Below are 18,981 nucleotides of genomic sequence, written 5' to 3'. Positions count from 1 at the left end.
AAAGTGTTTATCCTGCAATTCTTCACACTAAAGAAAAACATGCAAAACGGACTAGTTTCAGAAGCAGTTGTATAGACGTTCGTCATTGAAGAAAGTGCTAAACTGTAGTGATGTGTTGGCACTGTTATTGGAACCACGTGACTACATTTGACAAATGGGAGTACTAGCGGCGAACGGGAAACACAGTCGCAGCCCTGCCTTCTTAAAGGGAGCCATATACAGTAACTCTAGTCGGCAGCGCCATCCATTGGAAAACGGGACATTTAAGACAGACATCCTGTTCATGAGCCCTCCACGAAGTGATGCAGACACAAGCTTCAGACTTCCAAACATTAATAATTTCATTGCGCTGTTAATTTTGCTTATTTCAGGATATTTGCTGCTGCAGGAATATTATTTCACAGTGCTAGTAATATCTGTTAACTTGCACAAAGCAGCCATGGCATAGTGGTTGGAACGTTTGGCTTAAACTGCATGATAGTTTGTTTAATCACAGCTATTCCTTACGGGACCTTTTTTTTCTTTCGTACATTACTCCAGGCAGGTGCTTGCGCCAAAGCGTCACAAATGAATATACGCAATCAGATGACTTTTTATTTCATAATTTCTGTTTGCACTAGCATACAGTATCTGCAACAAAGCAAACACCTTTGTTTCTCATTGCTTGCAGAGTATAAGTGACATAACAAGCATGGAAAACATGTAGCTTTGATATGGTACAAAGAAAAGTGCTTTTGGCAGTTGCACCTATGGCACAGTTTCTGATTTTCTATGCATGCTTTTGCTTAAATGATGATTTATATTGCACTCAAGGGAAGCCCCTGAATAAGCATGACATGGTCGGGGTCCATGGTGGCTTAAAGTTTGCGAACCACTAATGCAAAAGAAATTTAGGAATAAGAACCGTTTTCTTTTTTTTTTTTTTTTTTTGAGTATCGTTCACTCACTAAACTCATTATGTCTCTTTATGTTTCTTCACTGTACAGGTCACATATGGAAATTACAGCGCATTCTTAGTACCCAAGCTACATTGCAACTGTCTTGTCAAGTGGACACCTCTGGAGGGGAAATCGCAAACCTTTTCAGCTCAGGGAAACCAGATAGCTTTAGAAGTTGCCATAGAACCACCATCTCCTTGCTTCTAGATATGTTTGGAAAAACAAAGTAGTATGGATCAATATCTTCTCAATAAATGTTTGCCACTGAAATAAATTGCTGTCATTGTCACTACACAAAAGTAAAAATTACACATATACTACGTGAACTCGTGTAATAACTGCATCTGCATTTCTGAATAAATCATTTGAATGAAATTTTTTTAGTTTGGTTTTACCTAAGCCATACCCATAATTTAGCTCTACAAATATGTATGATGGCTTCACTTCGTCAATTGAACATGTTTAAAATATTGTCCTGCCATTGGTTAGCCCCACATTTCTTCGCGCTTCAGCACACGGTGTACACTTGAGTGGCTGCCACCTTGTTCACTGTTGGTGCAAATTGCCACAGGTACTGCTTCTGCAATTATTTTTAATACTGGAACGACGGGCACTGCCCATAGTGATGACCAAACGAGACTAAAGATGCCCTTGTGCTTCAGTCGCCGAAGTTCCACCTTTGCTGAATTTTACAGTGAAAAAGGTACAGTGCAGTGGCTGCAAAACATTGACCTCATGCTTTCTGGTACAGTTACATTTCCCTGCATTCCACCCAATTTTTTCCAAAACCATCAATTAACTTTAAGTCCATAATGACTGACAAGGTCATCCCACCAGCGACCCGATGGACCTTGACGATTCCTTTCCAGAGCATGTTGAGCACTGTTGTGCAGTTTCGATCCAGGGGAGTTCTTGCACTGCCAGGCACCACAAACAACAGTAACCTTGCTGTTCTTCCTCCAAACTCCACGTTCACCATTGCTTTGCCAGAAACTGACAAGAGCTGGCTAAAATGTCCCCATAACTTGACAACACAGAGACATAGCAAGCTATTTTTCCAGGGAGGGGGGATGCTGGTTAATGGTGACAGAATGGGCTTCACATGCTGGCCAGCCCGCTTGTTCTTCGCTGAGTCACAGTGACAGCCGCTGATGCACCATCTCTTAGGAAGAAATGAAGATAAGTGAAGTAGTTGACCGCATGGTCAAATCAAAGCTAACATAAGAGCTAGTGAAGGAAGGGATGTTTCGGTTTCAGACTTGCTGTTCTTGCGAATTTTAAACGAAAAAATACAGTCGGTAGTGATCCAGAGCAAACAAGCAATGTAAAAGAGCTGGGAAGTTTTTTAAACAGCTTCTTCCAGACTTCAGAAAGACTTGCTGCATGGCTGTATGTAGGTTATTTCATGACATACATGGGAAAGCGCCCTGAATTCTGCTACGTGATAAGATCACAGCAATAGACTTGTCCACATCAAAATGCTGCAGGTAATTTGGGCTGTCTAAGGTTTCCAGCCTCGGGGGTGGCGGCAGTGGAGCACCCTTGCCCTTTCGTGATCGACGCTCTTGTGAGAACTGATGACCCTCTGCTGACGTTGGGACTCCTAAACTCGGTTTCATCCATGACCAGATCTGTGGCACTGGTGTCTAATTCCTTTGTGACTAGCCTCATTTGTACCTTAATTTCCCAAAAAATTGGCAGTATCTTTTGCTTGGGATTTTCACATGATGTGACATTGGTGTTGGGTCTGTGATCTCAAAAACCCAAAGGTTCTTGACAATGCCTGCGTCTGAGTTGCCATCAAGCGCTGCCTTAAGTTGTCAACTGTGGTGGGCACACAGACCTTTGCAGGTAGCCTCTCGATGTAGTCTGTCACACAGTTTATTGCCATGTCACCAACCTGACCTGTAATCTGGTCAGCACCAAGTGTGGCAGTTCTTGTCCAGTGTCAGATGTTGTTCCTACAGTTGGTGTCTGCACATGGCATCATTGTAGATTCCACGCACCAAGCAAGGCAATCTCACAGATTGTCGTCGAGCCCTGGACTGGAATTACATTTGTCGACGGGCTGACACAGGCTGACCATGCTTTTTTTATGTTGCCACTGCCCTTCTGCAACCTGCTGTAGAAGTAATAAGGCTGCATGATAATGGATTGCTTTCAACAGTACACTTCTCTTGACACTACTCTTAAAACAGGTTTCAAGAGCACTGTGTAGACAGCAGTTCCAAGGTTCTGACTAGTGACACCTCCGACGGCCTTTCTGATGTCAGAAGCAATGCGTACGTCAGTCGTCCGCAGCTGCCCAAATACACTGCTCTTCGACTGTCTTCTTCAACGTCATTTGCAATTAAACGACTACTTCAAATACTCCACATACTCGCCACATTCTTGGACGCCTTCCTCGGTAAATGCTTTCAGTTTTGGGAAGCTAGCTGTGGCTGTCCACTGTTAATAGTGAGCGAATATTGTGATGACTGATCATAGGCCTTGTCACTAGTTGGTACAGTGGAATCTCGTTAATACGATCATCACGGGTACCAGAAAATAAACCGTATCATCCGAAAATTGTATCATTCAACGTATTACCCAACCAAATCGTATTATCGGGGAAAAAAGAAAGAAGCATATTATGCAGAATCGTATCAACGAGGTTCCACTGTACATAGGTGGCAATACTTAGCAACATGTTGAAATTTATTAGTCGCACATGTAGCCCATGCTGGGTGCTTCTGCCAACCTGAGCCGTCAGCCGCAGCTGCTTGCATTCTTATTGCACTGCGCCATTGTCACCACCAGCTCTGCATGGGCTGTCAAAGCAGGTTCCCTATTATTGTTCACCTTCTAGCATGTTTTAACTTGCACATAAGTACAGTACATAAGTTGGTAATTAAACATGACAGCACTTCTAGTGATCAAAGGGCAGACGACACGGACAAGCACTGATTAGCAATTGTAGTTATATAACTAGCAGCAGCTACTGAATAGCAATCAAACGCTCATGCGTGTTGTCAGCTTTCAGATGTGTTTTTTCAATACTTATGCTTTTCAATCCCTCTCCAATCCTCACGCCAGGACGACAAGTGGTTGGAGGGGCATCACTTACCGCAGTTCTCGTCCGAAGTGCAGCCACTGCTGCTTGGACATCCCCTGACCAGGGAGGAGCACCACAAGCTCGCAAAGCAGTTCCGCCGCGAGATCATCGACTTCCTAAAGTAAGTCTTGTGTGCTTTTGCTAGCATGTTATGTATCTATTTTATTTATTATTTATCATTCCAACCTCAAGAACGTTCAAGGCTGTGGAATTCGGCTGTGGAATTTACCGGTTGAAGATTAATTTTTTTTTCTTTTTGGTAATCAGCTGGCATTTTTATGTGATGTGGTTTCAGTGAATTGTTGCTATGCCTACCCCCTTTATTTAAGAATTATGTTGGACTGTTAGTAATAGTGTCTGACTTACAGAATGCTCCAAAGTGCTGCAGATTTATTTGAAAGAAAGTCAAGACAGTAGGATTATCATTCGTACACTTTATAGTGAATCCTCATGATTACGGAGCACATAATTAAATATTTATTTAGCATACAGTCACTCATGTCGCGTTTCTTCATAAAATGAACTGAATCACTGTCTAAAAGTTCATTCACAAGTTTAATACTGGCTATAGTCCTGACTGGACAAAAAACTTTCTTTACCATAGCTGACGGAACATGGCACGTCAAACACAGTAGTGCCTTCATGAAGTGATCGTGCATAGGAATACAGTAGAACCCTGCTGTTACGTTGCCGGGTGCTGCTTTTTATCGGCTGTTAGGTCATTTTTGGCCGGTCCCGACATAGTTTCCTTAGGACCCAATGCATTGGTAACCCGCTGCTGCATCGCAACTGTGGGACCGTTCCTGCATCATGCGTGGCGAAGTGCCACCCCGCACCGTTCCGAGCGGACATGTTAACTTTTCATATCGCTTGGCTTGGGGGCTTGACGATGGGATTGGCCGCCCAAAGTGGTCGGGGCGACACCTATGACGTACTTTCGGTTTCCGCCCACGAAAGCACCGCCTTTGAGATCCGTATTTGTTATCTAAGGATGGTGTCTATGACGTGTTGGGGCCCTAAAATTGGTTGTGGCACATAGATGTATAAACATCAAAACTGAGAGCTGGGCTAGGTGGTGTGGTACCACCTTAGGAAAGAACTAGCGCAAAAAAGACGTGGACGAGCAAGAAACGACAAACACAGCGCCCGTGTTCGTAGTTTCTTGGTCATCTACGTCTTTTCAGCGCTAGTGCTTTTGTTCAAATGGTTCCGTACAAAGTCCAAGGGCGATAACTCTATCGCCGCGCGCCGTATGCTGTATGTGCGAGGGAAAGTGTGCGAGGGGAGCCGACGACCGCAGCTAAATCTCGAGCACGCAAGAAAGAAAAGCTGGGAGGATGCGCGCCTTCCGTCGCGCTCGAGGCACCAGGGGGGGGGAGGGATAGAGGGCGGCGTTGTACTCTGGCATCAACTGCGTACTGCGTGGCGGCGCGTGGTCGTGCCGGTTGTATCTTGAAAGCGATGTGCATTGGGGGCAGAGTCTAGGCAGTGTAGGTGCATGGGCGGCTCGTGGCGTTATGCGTGCTGGTGTGTGCGATGTGTCCTCGGTGCTCTGTTTGCGTTGAAGCGATAGACGGCACACAGGTCACATCGCTCGCTGCTGTGCTGCGTTTCCTCGACAGCGAGTGCCCGCGCTCATCGGATACATCTGATGTGTTCATGTTTGCCTGTGCACGCTGACACCGTGCTTGTTAACATAGTAAATAAGCGAATGTTTACAAGTTTATACGGCGACGATAAAACTACTATCCTTACTTTGCATAGCTGCCTACTAATTTGCTATCGCAATCGATGCTTCGGCTTTCGGGCGAAACTGCGACTTTTTTTTTTAAACGGAAGGATTAAAATAAAATTGTGTGCAGTTCACCACTACTCTCATTTCTAAATTTTTCCGATTTCTCGGCTCTTGCGTTCCCCGGCTCTTACGTTTTTTGTTTTTTTTTCGGTCCCGTGAAAAACGTATCAGCGAGGTTCTACTGTATTACATATATTGAAGTAAAATGGAGCCACAGTGGATAAGCAGAGGTTTCATTTTACGTGCAGCCTAATGTTATTGCTTTTGTTAATGTGAATAGCATTCTTTGCCTACTTCAGCCGTTTTGAGCCATCTCTCTGTCTATCTATCTAGCTTCTTACGCTGACACAGTAGTCCAAGTTGTCTACTTACTTGGGCCACTAGGTATGTGCTCCTGGTCGTAATGCCCTCGTGGTCGTTCCATTAACATCATTCCAGATGTGTGATCTTATTTTCGTTATGCTGTCATCATCATGCCTTCTACCTTGACCCAGTGGTCCAAGTTGTAATAGCTTGGGCCATTAGGTATGTGTTCGTGGTCGTTATGCCATCCTGGTCATTGCATCCTCGCCATACTGTCGTCATGTTGTCATCACGCTGTCGTTTTGTCATTATCATCACTTCAGTAACGTCATCTAATTGTCGTCATCATACCACCTTCGCCATTCCATCGAAGTCAATCTTTCTACGTCATTCTATTCTAATCGTGCTGTCGTCATTCAATCGTGAGGATATTGCCCTTGTCGTGCCGTCATTGCAAGACAGCGACTGTCTGTCCGTTATGAGACAGTTGCTGTCGTGCCACCGTCGTCACAGCAGCTTTGTCATCCAACTCTTGCCACACCATTGTCGTCATTGTGGTTTTATCATACTGTGATCGTTACACTATTGTCACCATACACTCGTGATCATCATGCCATCGTTGTCATGTTGTCGTTTCACGAGATCATCATCATTTCAGTAATGTCATGCCATTGTTGTCATCCCACCTTCGTCATTCATTGTTTGTCTTTCTGTCCTAATCATGCTTTCATCACTCAGTCGTAGTTATGCCACCGTTTTTATGCCATTGTCGTCATTGTGTCGTCAGAAAGACGCTATAATGAATCCGCTGTCATAACGTCGTCGTCACACCATCGTGGACATGCCGTCATCGCCATTCCAGCTACTTCATCCGGATGTCGTCATACCTTCGTCACGCCTGTCGTCACCATACAGTCATCATCATCTAATTGTCCTCATGTCATCGTCATGCTGTTGCCATTACACCATCGCATAATTTAAAAATCAACATATCATTGTCATCATGCCAGCGTCATTATGCACATTTGTCATTCTGTCGATATTATTCCTTCTTCATGATTCCATTGTCACTGCGTCGGTGTCATAGTCTTCGTCATGCCACCATGCTCATGGCCAACCTTGGCAAGCACGTGTCATAGCAAAGTGGGACAATATCGGAGTATGTGGCATGTAGTCGAAGCAACGAAAGTTTCAGAATTACCACTATACGTGTTAAATAATCGTGACTTCAGGAATACATTCTATCGCTACATTGCACGAATGCTATTCGTAATACTGTCGATAGTCATTGTGAGATGAGATGTGCCGTAATTTTTTTTTCTTGCCACTACTGGACAGAACTGGCAAAAAAAAAGGAGTTGCTTACGCTGACGTTACACCGTGACTGAAGAGGCTGTGCTTTGCCGCTTGAAGATGTGAAAATGCATTCTTCCACCATGATCGGTCGAATTATCAGCATTTTGTAAGCATGCCTGCAGAGCGCTGCAATGCACTGGTTTCATCAAATGCTCATCGCTGGGTTTGAGCGGACTCTTCTTAACAACTAAATTTATTTGTTTACTCTAGCACCCGCCATAGTAGCCCAGTGGCTACTGCATTGTGATGCTGAGATTGAGGTCGTGGTTTCGATACCGGCAGTGGTGGCCATGTTCCTTTGGGGGCAAAATGCAGAAACGCTTATGTACCGTATAAACACATGTAAGGGACGCACTTTCTTCAAGAAACATAGGCCACTTTTCAGGGTGCGGCCTGTGCACACGATGTGAAAGAAAAAAATTTTTTTTCATGTAAAAGCGACAGTACCAATTAGCGAACAAAGAATGTTTATTGCAGTATACAACACATATGCTCAATCATCATCACTCGCCGAGTCCTGAGACTCAGAGCTGGTGCTGTGTTACGGTGAACACTCATCCCACAACAAGTCATCTACTGCGCCGTCCAAGCTGTTCGAGATTCCGGTGACTTTAAAACTTAGAGATAGACGGACATCGAGCCCCACGCTGACAGGATCCAGCCAAGCACAGTCACAAGCAATGCCCTCTTGAGCTGTCCGGTCAGTGTCTTTTCGTGCCAGCAGCTTGCCATCCATTCCGTGTACTTCCATTCCGTTACATCCATTCCTGGACGAAAACAAGCACACAGCCCGTACAAGGGTGCAGCCCTTACACGCCTTTATACAGTACTTACATTTAGGTGTACATTAAGAAACCTCGGGTTGTCATAAAATTAACCCAGAGTCCTCCGCTACGGTGTGCCTTTTAATCGGATCATGGCTTTGGCATGTAAAAACCCAGAATTTAATTTTTTCTATACTAGCATCCAGCAATGACTGTTGTATGAAACCAGAGGCTTGCAGTGCTCTGTTGGCATGTTCAGAAAACACCAATAAGCTAAGGGATCGCCGTGAAGACACAGATTTGCAAACCCATATAATGCAAGAAACATATAATATAAAAACGGTTTATTTGGGTTGCTTATAATACCTCTTTTGGGACACCAACTATTGATTTCTTTATGAATGCTTGTGTCATTAGAATCCACCAGTTGTACCACTACACATGAAGTTGACAATTTAAAATTCAATATTGAACTTGTTGCATTGCCTTCGGAATAATTATGAACCTATTAAAGGGAAGCTTTACATGGTTAGGCGAAATCGCCTGTCCACAGAAAACTATCATCATCAGCACTGGCTCGAGCGTTGGCATCTTCTTCCGCAGCTGGCTCGTTGGCTCACGCTTGGCGCGCGCTCATGCTACTGCTCCCGCATTCATCGTCGTCGTCTGCTTCCACAGCTCACTGTGTTGCCGCTAATCATTCCAGCATAGAGTTTCACTTCTCTTCTGTCGTCGTAATGGGGAGGCCGTGTTTACGGGGGTATGAGCCATTCATTGTCTTGCGTAATGAACAGATTTAATCTCGAAGAATCGCAAGAGGCAATGGCGGGCGAATGCTGCTAACCACACCACCGAGCAAACTCGAGACATCAAACGCAAGCGACAATGGCGGACTGTGGGCATACCATCAGTGGCGTCGTTCTCTCCGTCGCAGCCGAACGTGTGTGTAACCTCATAATTGAGAAATACTTTAATGAACCCTCGGGATTAACCCAGTGATAAACACCGGGGTCACACATTTCAGCTTCACTGGTTAACTATCTTCACGGAGTGGAAGGGCAACGAATTCTAGTGCCTCAAGCAAGTTACGCTTGAAATTTGTTGCCGCGAGAACATAATTTGATAACACAGACACTTTCAGCATTATATTGGTATACTTGTTAACTTGTTACTTTAATGATTTGATCTCTAAATATGTGTGCAGCTGTAAGTGCTTCTAATGGGGACTGCGGACACGTCAAGCTGTTGAATGGCAGGTTTTATCCGCCGCTCCTCTGTCTGTTCAAATAGATGAAAATAAGGTTATTGATTGATTAATTTATTTAGTATCTCAGCATGTGCAGAAGTTTGGCACGGCCGCGGTTACGCCGCCCAGCATGTACCATAAGCCATGAGCTTTATTCTGACTTGATAGTAACGAAACATGCAGTCGAAGCACAGCATGTTGTATGCGTGAAATGCTGGATTCAGCAGCAATAGAGTGCAAGAGTGGAGTTGCTGCTGCATCATCTCTGAAATTCTTAGCGCACACGGTTTTTGCCCCATAATCGCGGAGGTCATGGCCACTGACTTGGCAGCGCAGTCAGTTTGAAGCTTTGCCAGGTGGCCGAAAGCTGCGGGAGTGTTAAAATGCCGCGACAGATGAGCTGCCATAGGAGTGTCATGCACCACGAGGTCGCTGTAGAATAATCTGTAAATCTTCATTCAAAACTAAAAATTGTTTGTGATATGTATTTATAGAAAATTTCTAATGCTCTATCAAAACGAAATTGCAAATGTGTCTGAACTTGTTCGTGTCTCTCCTTAGTCCTCATCTTATTTTGCGCCTCAAACCGCTTCTAGTCATGTGCCAAATAACCCGACAGTAGACGTTATTAAGGAAATGCATGTGTTTCTTATTAGCAAGAGGAATAAGGAAATCTCACGGCTTGATTTTTTATATGTGACAACCATACAAAGAAAGCAGGCTATCAAGCCAAAGAAAGCAAAAGGGAAATTAACTATTATGCTTAATTGAATTGTAGAAATAAATAAGAAAGAGGGAAGTTGTATCAAAATCACTCGGACAGTTTTAGAGACTTCGGAGCAATATTTAGTGAACATTTAGCGACTACCTTGCGACAATTCAGCAACACACTTGAAAAAAAGATGACAACACTGACCGTGAGAGACACTACAGTAAAGGGGGGATTTGTGTTCATTTTGGCCTCCTTAGTTCAAAAGCAAGTAACTAGAATTTTTTTGCATACCATGCCCATCAAACCTCAATGGTATTGGCCACGAAGTAAACACACTACATCAAAGATATTTACAGATTACTACTTAGCATTTGGGATACGTAATACACAGAATACATTATTACCTGTCTTTTTGTACCGAGCGCTTTCCTAATGAGCTGGAACAGGTTGGGGTTGATGACTTGTGCACTCATTCACTTGGGCTTTGCCGCAGCTGATTGTCATGAGCTTACTACTCACAATGTGCATCATTTGTGCTGCTTCCGCTGCCAATTGTACCACAATTCTGTTCTCCCCACCATCTCCTGCAGTGAACACAACTTAATAACAGACACAAGCAGTGGTGGCCGCCGTTGGAAGTACCACTACCTGGGCCTGTCACTCGCATTCCAATTTCCTAAGCTCCATTGGGACTTCAGAGGAAGCAGAGCATCCCATGGTGACCACTCAAAGGCCAAGGTATGAGAACCTGCTGATGCCTGCTTCACAGGCAGCGGCTTGAGTGTAGCACTTCAGCATTGCACCTTCAAGGGGCCCTAGAACACTTTTCTAAGTAATCATAGAGTGACCTCACTAATGAAGGACATCACCTCACGAATATCCTGCCGTAAACATTTTTCGAATCCTTCAAGTATAAGCGGAGTTTCACATAGTTATCGTACCGATGAGCGGCTTTCTCTCTCCTTTCGTATCCACTAAGGTACTGGAAGGTACACAGGCAAGGTGGCAAGAGGCAAGGCCCCACCCAAAAGTTCAGTGTCTTGCCAGCGATTGGGCTCATCATGGCACCTTGTGGCAGCCGCGATATCTATGCTACGCAGCGTGCCCCTGCTATCTCAGAGGCCACACGCAGCTACACGCGGCTGTCGTGTGTAGATCGGCAGTACAAAGATGAATTGCTTTTTCTGTCTTTTTGAGATCGCAGACATATATGTACAGTCAAACCTCGATACAACGAAGCTGTATTTGCAGCGAAAAACTTTGTTATATCGAGAATTTCGTTATATCAAGGTTTCATTGATTCAATAGAACTAAGATGGGGAAATAAAAATAGTTCGTTACATCCCGAATTTCGTTAAATCGAAGTTTGTTATATTGAGGTTTGACTGTATATCTTTGATTTATTTAACGGTTACAAACTCAATATTACCAGTAATAGTATTACTGAGAATGTTCTCGCGGTTACAAAATTAGTCAATAACGGTTGGTGGGTTTGGCTGCTTGCAACGCAGCTGCATGATGACATTGCCAAGGACAGAGAAAGCGATTTTTCACTGCTTTTCACATGAGATTGTACATTTCCTGCTGTGTGCAGTGCAATAATATTTGGCTCACATGTTGGCTGGAGCTTTGGTTACAGATGAGCAATGTTTCTTGTGTTTTAGGCCCCTTTAACAGGAGGGAGGACGCCATGGCAGAGGGCTCCAGAATAAGTTTGTGGATTGGCGATTAATGCATCGGCATATCAAGGATAGCACGTGCCGTCAGCTTTCACCACATGATTGTGACACATCTACGATTCTTGCTAGCGCCTCATTCAAGAGACAGTATATCGTCTAGCTTGTGAGAAGTGGACTCATATTGGAGCGATGGCAGCAGTAAGCGAGGAGACTGGTGGGCCAGCGCAGATTCGTGTTTGCACGAGCCATGTGCCGTGCCTAGGCGAAGGATTGGTGCCTATGCGCGTCAGCGATTGCCTTGAACGTTTTTTCGAGCGTATGTTATATTGCTACAAGGGCCCCTTTATTTTGTGCGAATAGCTGTTGATAGTTTCTTCTTGTGGCAATGCCATCCTGTCCATCACTTTCAGTTGGAAGTGAGCACATGAACAAGCTGTTCTTCGGATTGGTGCGAGGAGAACCTTTGACCACCCACTGCGATGACTGCACTTTCGTTTCAACATCATAGCCATAAACCTATGTCTTATCGCCTGTTATGATGTTCTTAAGAAAGTTTTCATCCTCATTGGCAGCAGCGAGCAGTTCCTAGCTGATTTCAACACGGGTCTGCTTCTGTTTGTCAGTCAACAAACGCGGCGTTAATTTTGCACTGACACGATGCATCCCAAGTTTGTCACTCAAAATTTCTTGACATGATCCTATGCTGATACCCACTTCGTCAGTGACTTCTCAAATAGTCAAACGACGATTTCCATGAATCACAGTTCGAACTCTCTCGGCGTGGCCCTCATCTGTGGATGTGGAAGGTCTTCTAGGCTTGGGATCGTCACCGACCGACATTCTTCAGTCTTCAAAACGTTTGAACCAATCATAGCACTGCGTGCGACTCATACAGTCCTCCCCATATGCTTGGCTAAGCAACTGAAATGTCTCTGTGAAAGTTTTCCCAAGTTTGTAGCAGAACTTCACACACACACGCTGTTCTTCCAATTCCTTCATTGTTACTTTGGCACCAATCCGAATAACAGCTTCTTCATGTGCTCACTTCAACGGCTGTAACTCGCCAACTAACGGTCAGAGAGAAACGCGGTAAATGGCAGTTTGTTGTCTAAACCTGCCGCTACATGCGCTAAGTAGCCACAGTGCGCTCCCTCTGCCAGTTGGTGCGCTATTTCAAAAGTTCGGTTTCTTTTTGAACACACCTCGTATGCTGCAGTTCTGCAAATGTGCATGCGCGCCTGACGTATGTGTGCGCACAACGTGTCTGTCCTTAATGCATGGGTGCTGTGCTCGTTGCATCTGTCGCCCAGCATGTGCTGCAACCGTAATCAACTTTATTGCAAACACTGTCCAAATAAACGTATTACATCAGCAGTTTGTGGTTTTCTAATGTCGCTTGTGGTGGTGGTGCTTGTCTAACATTGGTTGTGCTTGTCTAATGTCCACACAAGCTTCACTGTACATCCACTTTCACAGGGTGGATTGGAGGCGGATTTTTTCACTTTGGGTTGCCTCTTAACACATCGTAATAAGTATGCATCAACTAGCCCAGAAGCAAGCAGTGATATAAAAAAGCCAGTTTACATAGTTTCAGCCTGCATGCTTCTCATGTCCTATGCATGGAGGAGTAGGAAGCAGTCCTCTGCTTAGTGGTCTAATTTCTTTGCCAAATGCCGTGCTACTTTACTTAGGCCAGACCTGTGTTTGACATTCGCAGCACATAATAAAAGAATGCAAGAAAAAAAATAAGAATAGACAGGACTTTTTTTTATGCAGCTTACCCAGCAGTACAGATGTTTCTTTGAATAAAAGCATGGGGCCCTATTGTTGCTAAGGAAACCATCCTCTTCTATTGTGGTTCCTAGCAATGACCCTGGCTATTTGGATCTTTGCTATTGCAATAGCATGGCAAAACACGTGAAGTTGGTCTCTTTGAGGATCACTAATGCAGTTCTCGGGTAGAATTAGTTGAATGGCTGCAACATAGGTACAGCGCACGCTTCAGCTCACTGAAACCAGTGAGCAGAGGTCACTGTTATCAAGTTATCATTCGGTGCAACACTTGTCTACTGTAGGTATCTGAAACTTCTTTAATGTGACAAATCTGTTCTGCGGAAGCCCGCAAAGAGGAGGAAGGTAAAAATAGTCAACCACCCCACTTTAGCATAAAGCTAGAGAGGAAACCGATACAGGTTTCTCAAAAGAGAAACTCGTTTGGGTATCCTTTGCAGCTTTGCACTACAGTCAGGTGACTGACTATTTTTCCTTCATTCTTGGACGTTGTCGCCGCATCTATATAGAGAGAGAGTCTTTTGTAATCAAATTGTGTACATGACGGGAATGCTGTTGTACACTCTCAAATGTAAGCGAGGATGAGCAAGTACTCTTCAGTGTGCCTTGATGCACGTAACAGTAATTAACAAACGGACTTGAACAGGGAGTTTAAATTCAACGAGCATCAACATTGCACACCGCTATCATTGTGATTTCAGTATTACTTGTATTTCCGAGCAAAAGTTTGCCATAGAAAGATTCCGATTCTTGTTGACTCACAATTTTGGCATTGCTTCCTTTTCATTGTCGCCACAAGAATGCAGTATCATTTTCTCTTGCAGGCGAAGTTTCTCTCCAAGCTGGCCGAGGCACGCCGTCATCAGCTTGCCAGAGCGAAGTCGCGAGAAATTACAGCGCACATTGAGCCCTCTTCCTGAAACAAGTCAATCGTCCTATTTTAACTGGTTGGAAGTACTCAGCAGGATTCCTTTGGCATGTCACCTTGGGAAACTGTTCAAGAAGCAGACGAAAGTCCACATGGAGTGAGCAAGCAACAGTGTTGATGAAAACTATGTTCAGCAACTGAGTGACATGAACAAGGAGTGACCAAGATACCATAAACTTATGTTTTCTATGTGACATTTTATAAATATGAAATAGCAGTATTAAATGTTTTGCATGGTTCTTCATCGCCGTTTTCTTTTTTCTCAACTAGAGGGACTGCAGAAGGTCAAGAGTATCTCCAAAAGTGATCGCTCGAGTACATCGCCCCGGTATTCGTTTCTCATTTACTTTTTTGGGTGGTTTTTGTTTACGAGTCTTGCAGGCTGTTAACCTTAGACCCATTTATCCACACTGTGGCTGCAGTGCATCCATAACCCCAGAAAGCTTATGGTCATCCACTTTTGACAGTCAAGTTAGTCAAGGAAAAAGAAGTATTTTGTTTCATAATAATAGGCAGTTGTTCTTGATGCATTCAAATATAAGGAAAGTGCCCCGTGCGTCGAGCTTATGTATAAGGGACTTTCTGAAAGTAACTTTCATCATTTATTTTCACATGGAAACTTTATTGCCAAAAAAAATGCACTATGGCATCATGACCTATACACCTTCCACTATTTTTCCACATAGTCACCACCGACATTGAGACATTTGTCATAGCTTGCAATCAGTTCGAAGAAACTACTCTGGTAAAACTTGGTTCCCTGCGATGCAAGGAATTGTCGCACAGCCTGCTCCACCTCAGCATTGTTTTGGAAGTGACGTCCTGAGAGTGCGGCTTTCAATGCAGAGAACAGGTGAAAGTCTGTTGGGGCAAGATTGGGGCTGTAGGCTGGGTGAACCAATCTCTCCCATCCGAAGTGACGAATCTGATCTTCTGCGAGCCTTGCTGTGTGTGGTTTTGCATTGTCGTCCAAGAGCACAACACCTTCACTGAAGAGCCCTAGTCTCTTTCATTGAATGGCGGACCTGAGTTTGGTGAGGGTGTCGTAGTAGCGTGATGCATTGATGGTCCCTTCATGGAGGAAATCAAGGGGAATCACACCTTTCGCATCCCAGAACATTGTGGCCATAACCTATACTGCGGAGGGTGACACTTTGAATTTTTACAGTGCATCTGTACATGGCTACCCCGGCAAATTCTCTGCGTCCGTGCCTGTACGCAGTCACGTCGACAAAGAAAAATTTTCGTCTCCAGAGCTAGTGTTAATTTGAGTTTCGGCGTAACAGAATTAAGTTTTCTCGTATCTTCAAATCACAATCCGATGCTATCATGTCTGCAGGTTGTGTGTGTGTCGTACTTTACAAATTTTGTGACGCACTTTACTTTGAGAAATTGAATTAGTTCAATAACGCACTTGCGCCAGGGTCTACTGGAATGAGGATATATGCTGCACTCCGGCACACCTGCGTGCTCGTGTGACAAACGTGTGCATACAATGTATCTGTCCTTGATGAGTGGGCGCTCTGTCCGTTGCATCGGTCATGCAAAGTGTGCTACGATTGTAATCAATATCAGGGCAAAACTGTTAAAAAGTTAGTGACATTCACTTTGTGAACATGGGTTATGCGCAAGCGTATGGACGCCGCGAGGAACCTGCACCGGGGCGTTGAAGCACCAACAGAAAGGGCACGAATAAGGTCGTAGACTCTACATTTATCTTGACGGTGTGACGCCTTGTGGTGTTGGCGCTTGTGTAATGTCGGCAACTACTTTGCTGTACATCCACTTTCACAGAGTGGAATGGAGGTGGAATTTTTTTTCCTGACTAGTGAACTGGGATGCTTCCACGTCATTGAGGCGGCCTTGGTTTCTGGGGTAAAGTGGTGCACCCGTGTCTCATCGCCTGCGATGATTCTGAACAGGAACTCGTTTCCCTCTCGTGCGTACTCCATCTAGTGGTCGAGGCTGATACCCATTTTTGCATTCATGTGATCCTGGGTCAGGTTTCTCGGCATCTATCTTGCAGGCATTTTTCGGTAACCCAACACATCATGAAGCATGTGATGTGCCTGAGCATGACCAATACGCAGTGTGGATGCCACGTCTCACACTGTTATGCGCCTGTGCATTAACACCATGTCCTGTACTTTGTGAATGGGGAGGGATGCCCACTTTGACCTTCATCATCCTCCACACTCTGCCTTCCTTCACTGGACATGCAATGCAACACCAGCGACCAACCATTTGATGAGACATGACCTCTTTGCTATACACGATCTGTAGGCGTGTATGGATGACGGGACACACTAGTCCCACATGCCCATTCATACCAGATAACATCATGCACTTCCAGTGGCGACCATATTGTCTGCACACGTCTGTACGTTTATACTCGAATAACCTCGGGCACGTCGGTCTGCTGCTACTCTCTCTTCTTCGGCGCTCTGCCGGTGCAAGACTTGCTCTTCAAAGGTCCTGATCCCTACCTCACCTTACTGTAGTACCGTGACATGCCCAGTCCCAACGGCATTTCCCCAGCTCAAGCCTTGATGGGAAGGAAATTAAAAACTCGTCTCCTGAGACTACCGGAACAACTGGTGCCGTCATTGCCATGCCACATGAGTTTCATGGAAAATGCTCGTGAAACAAGGCACGGCAAGTGATGAACTAAAATTGACATCATGCTTCAAGCCAGCTGGCCCCTCTAAGTACAGTAGAACCGCGCTGATACGTTCCCGCTTAATACGATTTCCCGAATCTTACGTTCGCAATCGCGAAAAATAAACATAATCCCATAGAGGCATGTGTTAATACATTCCAGTGAATATGTTCCCGGAAAATATAATTATTCGGCAGCAACGTTCAGCATTGCGGGAAAATGCGGTCGTATGATACATTCTGCAGCGAAAAATTATCACTCAGGTGTGCAAAAAGGCCGCTCTCGTGCTTGTGAAGCGCTCAGTGGCAGACAGCCGCCGCGCGGCTTCTCTGCAGTGCTCAATCCCCCCCCACCCTCCGCGACTTCTCTGCATTGCTCGTTCGCCCGAAGTGACGAAGCGCGGCGAGCGAATTCACCTTTGCGCTACCTCGCCACTCGCTTCAACGCGAACTACTAAGCGGCGAAAACAGGCGGCCGCGCGCGCGCGCTACGACTCGCCGAGATCATAGCGGAGGTGGTGGCGGACGAGGCGCCTGAAGACGGCGGCGAGAACGAAGGCTTGCGCCCACGGGCTACCTTCGCCGAAGACCTTGCTGGCCTGGAAGCCTTACAAAGCTTCTTTCGCACGAAAGACAACGAAAATGCGGACAAGAGTCTGCCATGTGCGCAAAAGGAGTTGTTCCTGTCCAAGGGTGTGACGCACCAGCAGAAAATACATGTAACTATGTTTTGCAAGAAATAAATGTTTTCTGCCTTTGCACCTCAATATGGGCTTGTCAGCTTCAATTTTTACTGGATTCGGATCGTACGTTTTCCCGGATCGTACGTTTATTTATCGCGTATTTTTTGAAAACGTATGAACGAGGTTCTACTACTGGAGATATGTATGGGTCACTGACACGTGCTGCAGTGGTGAAGTACTCTCACAGGCTCAGCGTCCACGGTCCTACCTCGTTCAGACCCTGAGAGGTGTCCTTCAGCATAATCGTACTTGATTCAGCACCTGGTACTTGATTCTTCGGAAGCAACCCCAGCTCAACTGGCAGCTTCTCCCCCTGTCCGTTCCGAGATCATGCAGCCTGCAGCACCTCGAGAAGATCCAACGCAGCCAGAAGTAACGCCGTAGGAAACGGTGACACAGACTTACAGCGGTCATATAGTGAGACCACCGTGACGGTTGGACTTGTAGGGACCTGCCCCATAAAATGTGAAAAAGAAGGAGCTCGCCACCTGTATGCCTTGTAGCAGGTGGCCATAAGGTGGTGCTACAATCCACTGAAAGGACCATGTATGCAAGGGGCTTTGAGGAGAGGGAATAAAGATTTTGCTTTTTTCGTTTCCGCTTGCCAGTAGTCCACCTCGTCGCTCGGCTCGTGTGCTGAACAGGGGGCATGCCTCCCCCCCACTGCTAGATACGCCTATGACAAGCATGGTGTCACGCACGCAAAGCCAAATATAAAAATATCACTCGATGACCACGAGCACTCGCTGTCACAAGGCTGGCGTGATGAGCCCTGACAGTGAGAAGCGAACGTTTCGTGCTGCCTCTATAGTTTCACCGCGAGGCCACCTTTCACAGCCAAAGAAGTGAAAGTCTTGAAAGTACTGGGAACCTTAATTGGACTCAATGAGGTTCCTAGTATGACAGACAAAGTAGCCTGAATCATCGCCTAGATCACGTCCTGAAAGACTACTGCAGACTCGTAGAGGTCAGGG

At 45.3% G+C, this 18,981-nt stretch overlaps 1 protein-coding gene across 4 annotated transcripts in view; it reads left to right on the top strand.

Annotated features, from left to right (window-relative positions):
• Window positions 1–14,844, top strand: part of LOC119445496 (uncharacterized) — a 47,970-nt gene extending 33,126 nt beyond the window's left edge. For 3 of the 4 annotated variants that reach the window (XR_007465917.1, XM_049663339.1, XM_037709774.2), the window contains 3 exons: window positions 4,014–4,153; window positions 10,799–10,946; window positions 14,503–14,844. Coding sequence is in view for 3 of the 4 variants with exons in the window: in XM_049663339.1 (XP_049519296.1) it covers window positions 4,014–4,153; window positions 10,799–10,946; window positions 14,503–14,598 (384 nt within the window). In the remaining variant the exon portion in view is untranslated. Of the gene's footprint in view, window positions 1–986; window positions 1,314–4,013; window positions 4,154–10,798; window positions 10,947–14,502 lie in introns of those variants that run through there. The other variant, XM_049663340.1, reaches the window with a different exon arrangement.
• Window positions 14,845–18,981: the final 4,137 nt, after the last annotated feature.

The sequence above is a fragment of the Dermacentor silvarum genome, chromosome 3 (genome assembly GCF_013339745.2).
Source record: "Dermacentor silvarum isolate Dsil-2018 chromosome 3, BIME_Dsil_1.4, whole genome shotgun sequence".
In the NCBI taxonomy this organism is placed as follows: domain Eukaryota; kingdom Metazoa; phylum Arthropoda; class Arachnida; order Ixodida; family Ixodidae; genus Dermacentor; species Dermacentor silvarum.
This window is presented reverse-complemented; position numbering and strand designations above follow the sequence as displayed.